The following is a 9503-nucleotide window of genomic DNA, read 5'->3' as shown; positions in this document are numbered from 1 at the left end:
TCATTAGTAGTTAATCCATTAATTTAAGAGTTGGGTAGTTTTCTTTGGCTTATTATATTTGCTAAGTTATATTTTGATTTTTTTGCGATTGTTAATTTTTCATTGAGGGCATAACACTATAAAGGGATTCACGAATCTTTGATTGTATCCTTATGCGTTTATAACAAATCGTTAGAGGAGTTTTAATTTTATTACATGATATGATAAACATAATTTAAATATTAGATCAGGAGATTTATATGAGAATTGTGAAACAGATAATTCATGGTTATTAATAATATATAGTTGTACTTTGTTTGACCATGTGAGTGGCTTTTAAGGGATAATTGTAGGCATTATAATCTACATTGGGAGAGAATTTTATAATTATTTGAATGATTATTTTTAGCATAACAAGAACCCAAATTAGACATTCATGATAACCAAATGAAGAACTTTTATTGTCTTATTAGATCAATTCAGTTTATAACCATAAATACCCACAAATTATTTTCACACTTATGTACTGTAAGAGATAAAAGATTTGAAATTGATATTGATCTCAACCCTTCCTTGCGAACAATACTAAAAATATATATATCATCAAATTGATGTTGTTGTCGAGTAAGGCAACAATATTGAATTTTGAGTAAATAATTTCTTATAGTTTGGATTTGGAGCAAAGTGCATTCTTGAGTTTCCCCTCATCATCTTAAGCATCCACTAGTTTAGGAATATCATCCACTAAATACTCTTTAGTACATCATTTTCTCAATGTATTGACTCCCTACATTATCTTCAGCATCCACTAGTTTAGGAATGAAGCATCCACTAATATGGGAATGACATCCACTAATGCTCTTTAGTACCATCATTTTCTCAATGTCTCTGATTGACATTTATGCTTAATAACCTAATATTTTTATATTATTTGTAGGGCGACTACAAGTATGATTGATATTATTTAGAATAAGCTTTATACATATATTTATATATATACCCATATAAAGAGAGTATTACAATTGAGAAAAAGAACAAACATGATCACGATATGTATCACTTATAAATAGAGAAGAATGAGAGGATAATCATTATGATTTTGTATGGTTATGAGTGTGATCTTAACCTTATTTTATAAAACTGAAAGAGAGATAACAGAGAGAGAGGGAGGAAGAAAATAAAGAGGATTGTGAAAGGAAGGAAATTTGGGGAAATAATTATAAAATAGTAGATTAACTTGAATACACAGACAAGTCCTCTGATATATATTTTCATTCCTCACTTTTGACATCTAAAAATTCTTTGAACATTATACTGTATTTTTCCTTCTATATTTGTTGGTAGTTTTGATGTTGTATAAATATTCTGGTTGTAAAATTCCATTCTCAACAACATACTTGTTATATTTTTGAATGTTGGGATTGTGGAATTTTTTAACTGAAAATAGTGTGTTGTTGAGTAAATAATATTGAATTTTGAGTAAATAATTTCTTATAGTTTGGATTTGGAGCAAAGTGCATTCTTGAGTTTCCCCTCATCATCTTAAGCATCCACTAGTTTAGGAATATCATCCACTAAATACTCTTTAGTACATCATTTTCTCAATGTATTGACTCCCTACATTATCTTCAGCATCCACTAGTTTAGGAATGAAGCATCCACTAATATGGGAATGACATCCACTAATGCTCTTTAGTACCATCATTTTCTCAATGTCTCTGATTGACATTTATGCTTAATAACCTAATATTTTTATATTATTTGTAGGACGACTACAAGTATGATTGATATTATTTAGAATAAGCTTTATACATATATTTATATATATACCCATATAAAGAGAGTATTACAATTGAGAAAAAGAATAAACATGATCACGATATGTATCACTTATAAATAGAGAAGAATGAGAGGATAATCATTATGATTTTGTATGGTTATGAGTGTGATCTTAACCTTATTTTATAAAACTGAAAGAGAGATAACAGAGAGAGGGAGGAAGAAAATAAAGAGGATTATGAAAGGAAGGAAATTTGGGGAAATAATTATAAAATAGTAGATTAACTTGAATACACAGACAAGTCCTCTGATATATATTTTCATTCCTCACTTTTGACATCTAAAAATTCTTTGAACATTATACTGTATTTTTCCTTCTATATTTGTTGGTAGTTTTGATGTTGTATAAATATTCTGGTTGTAAAATTCCATTCTCAACAACATACTTGTTATATTTTTGAATGTTGGGATTGTGGAATTTTTTAACTGAAAACAGTGTGTTTCTTTTTGAAAAGAAAAGGGGATTGCATAAGATAGTTGGCTATCATCTGTTATCTATTCTTGTCAAACAATATGTAAATACCTTATAAACATTGTATCTTATGGTATTTAAAAGAGGGTAAAGCCCCATTCCCAATGGCCTAAAAGAGATACATGATCTAGCTAAATGATAGAAATAAAACCACTAATGATGGATGAAGTGCATACATGTCGATCGATTACCCAAGAGCTTATCATTCTGGTAAATAAAGGATACGAAATAGTGAAAGATAACCATCTTGTTTGCGTACTTGTTAATATGTTGTTTATTAAGACAAAACAAAAATCTAGGTTGACATCAAAATAGGTGGAAAGGAGAACGAACACGTAACACATAGGAAAAAGTGTTGATATCTAATTATTTTTGTTTTCTATTAAGGTGGAAGTATAGACAAAGTAAAGACATGAGCATTATGCAAATATTGCCGCAAGGTAAGTTTATCTTCTGAATAGTCTTAGAGAAATGGTCATTTTATTTAATGAACTTAAAAAACTATAGTTTTTCTAGCCTGTGCAAGCCTGGGTGATGCAGAACAAGATTGTAGAATCAGAGAATAAAGCAAAGATCTATCAATAATCAATGAACTATACGATTCTGAAGAATAAAATTAATATTATTCCTTAGAAAAGTGTATTTTTTAAGTTAAGTAATAATGTGAGGATTACAATGTTTATACAATAATAAAAACCCTAATAAATAACCTACTGGACTAAGACTTACAAACCATTGAGCTTTATTATAAATAACCTACTTAATTAATAAAATTCTAACCCCACATTTAAAACATATACAAAAATATATTATTTATCTCTACACTAGATACATAAAAACTAATTAATAACAAATAGATTTATTCTTTATTTTCATTTCTCGTCATTCTCCTCTGGTTGGAGAAAACCTGACCACGAGTTTTGTAAAAGACAAGAACCACGAAAGAATGGTAAGTTGGAACCAAGATGTAGTTCATGTTCTTCTTGAAAAACGGTCGAGGTGCAAAGAACTTTGAAAACTGGCAAGCTAGAGAATGAAGTTTAAGCAAGTACTTCAAAATGATTTAATCGATATGCTCAACCACAATAATATCATCAACTACTTTATAATTCTCAACAATTTGAAAGCAGTCAGGTTGTGGCTTAGTTTCTTTCGCTTAGTCCTCACTTGTAAACTCTATATACTCAACTTATTTAACTTCCTTAATTGAATCTTCCGTAGCAGATTTTTCAATATGCTCAACTTCCATCTCCCCTTTAACCATGTTCTCATTTTCTAAATTCATGAGACGTTGAAGTTGAGATACTATAGTTCCATAAAACCTCTCTTTTTCTTCTCTCGCACATTTGTAAATTTCTTTCCTCAATTTAATTTTGTACATCTTTTCCAATCTTTTAAATTCACCAAGTTGATTATTTAAATCCTTCACCGTAAGTTTATATTATGGTAGCCAGTGGTCATTATGATAAACATATACTTCATAGTAGAACTTATCATGTTCAATCTCAAGCCAATAAATATTATCTTCCATAATATCAATTTGAGGCTTGATGTGAGAAGACATGTTATAAAAATATGGAGAAAAAAAGTAAAATTGAAGAACAATTTAAGAGTAGATTCTAAAATTTTGAAATTTCAGGGACTAGTTGGAACTTGATGGAAGCTGATTTTAGTTTTTACAAAATTTTGGGGATTTTTTATAACTCTGCCAGGTTGAGGCTTAGATTGTAATTTCTGGAGTCAAGGTAAAAATATTATAATGGTATATAGATATAAGGAGTGCATGTTTATGCCATCAAAAAGTTCACAACACCAGCAGCAAGATGAAAACTGAACATCAATCGAATGAAGGCAGCCCTTAGAAACTTTGACAGAAAATGAGCTCCGGTGAACATGGTGATGATTCTGGCAAATAGTAAACTAGATTATGGTGTTCCACCTCCAACAACTAAATCTATGAGTTAAGGACCTTCCCAGATGTCAGCAAACTTTCCTACTTTCACGTCCAAGGTGTTCTGGAACATCTTTCTCAACAATAGATCACTATGTGTCCACATCATATGCCAACTCCTTGTCATTTATCTATGATGTCAATAGTCCATATCTAACAGTGGGCATCATGACTTCAGTTGGTAAGACAACTTCGGTTTCATAGACCAAGCTCTAAGACGTCTGTCCTATTGACATCTTTGGAATTGTCCTATCAGACCATAACACCCAAGGTCACTCTTCATCCCATTTTCCTTTTCTTGTAGTTAACCTCGTCTTGAGGTTATTGATTATAACCTTATTATTTGATTCAGCCTGCCCATTAGCTTGAGGATACCTCGGTGTTGACTTGATCAGGTTGATGTTCTATCGCCTACAAAATGCTTCCGTCTTATCACTTATGAATTGTGAACTATTATAAAAAAATTAGATGGCACACCAAACTTGCACAAGCTGTTCCTCTTAATGAATAGAATCACCTCTTTTGACGTGACTGGCTTGAATGACTCCTCTTCAATACATCTAGAAAAATAATCCGTCATAGCCAACATGAAGACTTTCTGACCAGGTACAGGTGACATCTTTCTCACAATGTATATTCCCTACTTCATGAATGGCCAAGAAGGAATAGAAATGTTAGGAGTTCAGATGGCTGGTGTATCATGGGGGCATGCCTTTGACAAGCGTCGCATTTATTCATTTATTCCAAGGTATTCTGCCTTAATGTTGGCCAATAATACCCCAAGCATAATACTTTCATTGAAAGATATCTCCTGTTAGTGTGACTCTCGCATTTTCCTTCACGTGCATCCTCTAAACCATGGCAGCCTCATGTTTTTCCAAACATCTTTGAAGTATACCCGTAGATGATTTTTTGAATAACACATTGTCCATACTAGTGAATCTTGACGCTTTTATTCTAAGGATCATGGCTTCATTATTGCTGCTAGGTTGGATTCTATGTTGCAAGTAGTTTTTGTACATTTTAATCCAACCACCCGCAACTTCATTATTATTTCCATATTCTGAATTAAGGACTAACACCTCCATTTTATGGGCTAATCTCTCGATAACAGGCTTAATGATATGCAAAACCGGAATGCTGCTTAAGTTGAGACCTTTGAAAACAGCCCCAAGGCCGGCTAATGCATCAGTTTGAATGTTGTTCTCCCTTGGCACCTGCTGTATATTAAATGTGTCAAAAGAACTCGTCAATTTCTTAATGACATCTAGATACGTAACCATCTTGGGGTATTTAGTTTCATAAGAGCCATTGACGTGATTAACAATCAATAGTCAATCACAGTTTACGTCAATATATCTAACTTTCATATCTTTAGCAATCGTCAATCCCAATATTAATGCATCATACTCAGCCTCATTATTGGTAGCTTTGAAGTCACATCGTACTGAATATGCCACTTTATCCCCCTGTGGCGATTTTAATACAACCCTCAAGCCTGTTTTATTCACATTCAAAGCTCCATATGTGTATAGAATCCATGGCTTGACGTCTGTTCTTGAAACCCGTTGTCATTTGGCTTGGACTGAAATTAGCCACAAAGTCAACTAAAACTTATGATTTTATAGCAGTCCTAGTGTCATATACGATGTCATATTTACTTAAACGGATGGCCCATTTATCCGTTCTTCCCATCAATTCATGTTTGCTCAAAACAGTTCTTAAAGGAAAGTTTGTCATGACATGTATTCTGTGAGACTCAAAATAGCGCCTTAACTTTTTAGACATCATTGCTAATGCTAGTACTAAATTTTCAATAGATATGTATCTTGTTTCTGCATCAATTAAGCTTTTGTTGACATAATAGACTGGCGATTGGAAACCTTCGTGCTCTTTGACAAGTACTCCACTTACTGCGTGATGAGTAACGGACAAATAGACATAAAGATCCTCCCCTTGAAGTGGTTTGGATAAGAGTGGAGGAGTTGTCAGATAAGTCTTCAAGTCACTAAGTGCAGTCTCATGTTTGTTCATCCATTCAAAGCTTTTGTTCTTCCTCAAGACATTATTGAAGAGCTTACACCTATCTGATGATCGTGATATGAATATATTCAGTGTTGCAATGCTTCTTGTTAGCTTCTGGACATCTTTCACATTAGATGGAATTTTAACTCGAAATCTGCTTTAATATGTTCTTGACTATCTTCAATTCCCCTTCTTGTCACCATGTGTCTAAGAAACTTTCCAGAAGATATAACAAAGTTGCATTTGGGAGGATTGAGCTTCATATTGTATGATCTTAAGATGTCAAATACTTCATGTAAGTCACGAACATGATTCTTAAAATTCTCAGATTTGACCACCATGTTGTTAATATAAACTTTCATCGTCTGGCCTATTTGATCATTGAACATCTTATTGACAAGTCTTTAAAAGGCAGAACCTGCATTTCCTAGTCCAAAGGGCATAGCCAAATAAAAATATATCATCCATATCCGTGATGAATGCAGTCTTCTCTGCATCTGATGGCTCCATATATTTGATTACAACCACTGGATGCGTACAGAAATATAAGTAACTCATGTGCAACCGTCAAGTTTACCATGGTATCAATATAAGGTAATGGATAAGGGTCTTTGGGACAATATTTGTTTAAGTCTGTATAATCCACATAAACTTTCCATTTTTCATTCTTCATTTGGACTATGACAACGTTGGCCAACCATTCCAAATAATCTACCTTTTCGATCATTCCATCCTTCAAAATTCGATCTACTTCGTCATTAATTATATTATTTCTTTCTGCTGCAAACTTTCTTTTTTTCAGTTGGACATGAGGGTAACTTGGATCAATATTTAGCTTATCTGTGATCACGTCGGGGGCAATGCCTGTGATGTCATCAGGTTCCCATGCAAATACGTCCTATCTAGTCATTAGGAATTCCACCAAGTTCACCTCAATTATTGGAGATAAGTCTTTTCCAATTAATACTTTATTGTCTCCTGTCTTCAAGCCAATCTCAGCCAGCTTCTCAGGTCCTGTTATAATGGCTATAGGTGCTTCATTCTCGTTGTGTTGGACAATAGGTTTCAGGCACGTCTTATAGCACTCTCTTGCTGTATCCTGATCTTCACGAATCTCTTATTCTCCCCATGGCCTCAGAAGTTTAAGTACTTGATGATACATTGAGGGGACAACCTTCAAGTCGTGAATCCATAGCCTTCATATTATTATGTTGTACGTAAAGTCACCATCGGTTATGTAAAATTTCTCTAGGAGATTGATCCCATGTGCATATATAGGCAGTGTGATTTTGCCTATTGTACGCTTAGTCTTGCCACTAAACCTCACAAGCGTTGTAGTCTTCTTGATCATGTCACTTTTGGCTTTGTTTCAATGTACTCAGCATCATGATATTGGCAGCACTCCCATTGTCTACCAAGATTCTCTTGATCAAGCAATTTCCCACGGGAAGTGAGATGACAAGGCTGTCATGTTGTAGTTCTCAGATATTCCTTTTATCCGATTTCTCAAATATTAAAGCCAGCAAGTTGTTGTTACTCACTTCTGCTTGAGCAACTCTTATATCTGTTTCTCTAGCCACCTTTTTGGCTTGTGAATATGTTGATCCACACACCTCTGAGCCTCTTGTAATGAAGTTAATTATTTTATGATGAGATGGGGTGGTGGTTATTTATTGGCGTCCTTTCATTTTTATTTGGTGATCTCTCCATTCTGACATGTTCGTCTTTTTACATGTCATGAACTCAGTCAAATACCCTTCTTAATCAGAAACTGTAGTTCTTTTCTCAAAATTACACAATCATAAACTTTATGGTTGTAGTCTCCATGATAATCACACCACGGCTTAGAGTCTGGGTTGACCATACGCTTATTGCTCTTTGTTGGCCATTTGACAATGTCTCCAAGCATTGTAAATTCCCTCATCATGGCTGATAAAGTTATTGCGAAGCCATAGCTATCATATGTTGTTGGTAAGTTGGGGTCTTTTCTCCAGTCAGATCATTCTTGTGTTGTTTTGACATATGCATCTTCACTTGTGGTTTTGATTAAGGCTTAAAGTCCCTGGTCTTTGGCGGCGTGATCTTTCGGTTAAGACGATAGTATTTATCATCATCTTCTCTCCTATTTTCACAACCTGACCTGTGTCATAGCCTTAGCTTGTATATCATCCATGATCCTGCATGGATACTTTGTGAGTTCTTCATAGAGTGGTGACTTTCTCTCCAAGCCTCTCCTGAATACTTCAATAGTCGTAGGAACATCACAGTTGGTTATAGTCATCTTTTCTCTATTTAATCATGTCAGATAGTCATGTAGTGGTTCTCTATGGCATTGCATAATCTTGTACAAATCACTTATGGTTTTCTCGAACACCCTACTGCTTGCAAACTGCATATTGAATGCATCTTCTAAATTGGCAAATGTTTTTATGCTCCTATTTAGAAAATTCACGAACCATTGTATAGTTGGGCCTGATAGTGTTAAACCAAATCCCTTACACATGCAGGCTTCTTTCAAGTCTCGCGTAATGGTCACTGTGAACATTTTTTGCTTGTACGGTGCTATGTGTTCCAATGGATCAGTGGTCCCGTCAAACGGCCTCATTTGGGGCATTGTGCAGTGTTTTGAAATTTCCACCAAAGCAATATTGTCATCGAACAGCGAGTCCATATAACTCATTAGGGTTGCTTTTTCTAAAGGCTTAGGGACACCATCAACTCCCTTACTTCTTACAATTCCCTTTTGAACTTTTCCGGGACATGATTATGAGACCTTGAACTCCTGTGTCGTGATCTCCTTATATCACGATCTTCATCTCGTTCTTCGTAGTCATCATATTAATATTCATCACGTCGATGCCCCATATCATCGTTGTTATTCATTACGTTCTCGTCCTCATCTACTACGATTACATCGTCTGTATCTTTTCTTACTTCTTCACGCTGATCATACTCTTTTACGTCATCCATGTTTAGACGTCTGACCACACTTGGGATTGTCTTCTTCGTGGTTGTCTTCGTCTTCGATTTGGCCATGGTAATTTCCTTCATTAATGTTTCATTTTCAGAATGCATTTTCTCCATCTCCTCTTGTAGTTTCCTCAATGTTGCAGCTATCTCCTTGTTAATCTCGATCTCCGCTCCCTGGTTTGAGGTTTCTCCCTCTGGTTCGTTGCTTGTAATCATGATGAATCAATCGAATCCTTAACAAGTTTCCCACAGACGGTGCAAGTTATT

At 34.5% G+C, this 9503-nt stretch overlaps 1 protein-coding gene across 1 annotated transcript; it reads right to left on the bottom strand.

Moving 5' to 3' along the window:
- Positions 1-5092: 5092 nt before the first annotated feature.
- LOC141674076 (uncharacterized) lies at positions 5093-6275 on the bottom strand. Its single transcript, XM_074480801.1, has 3 exons — positions 5903-6275; positions 5606-5739; positions 5093-5458 (listed from the first exon to the last, which is right to left on the bottom strand). Exons 1-3 carry the CDS (start codon positions 6273-6275, stop codon positions 5093-5095), a joined length of 873 nt encoding a protein of 290 aa, XP_074336902.1.
- Positions 6276-9503: the final 3228 nt, after the last annotated feature.

This window comes from Apium graveolens, chromosome 7 (genome assembly GCF_009905375.1).
Source record: "Apium graveolens cultivar Ventura chromosome 7, ASM990537v1, whole genome shotgun sequence".
NCBI lineage: Eukaryota > Viridiplantae > Streptophyta > Magnoliopsida > Apiales > Apiaceae > Apium > Apium graveolens.
The sequence above is the reverse complement of the archived record's forward strand: the minus strand, read 5'-3'. Positions and strand labels throughout refer to the sequence as shown.

Bases quoted from the DNA above. Each gene is read 5' to 3' on its own strand.
- LOC141674076 (XM_074480801.1), bottom strand. From the start codon at position 6,275: ATGAACAAACATGAGACTGCACTTAGTGACTTGAAGACTTATCTGACA. The intron at 5,740-5,902 runs GTAAATATGACA...TGAATAAAACAG, and splicing joins TAAATGGGCCATCCGTTTAA to GCTTGAGGGTTGTATTAAAA. The intron at 5,459-5,605 runs GTTAGATATATT...AATATACAGCAG, and splicing joins CGATTGCTAAAGATATGAAA to GTGCCAAGGGAGAACAACAT.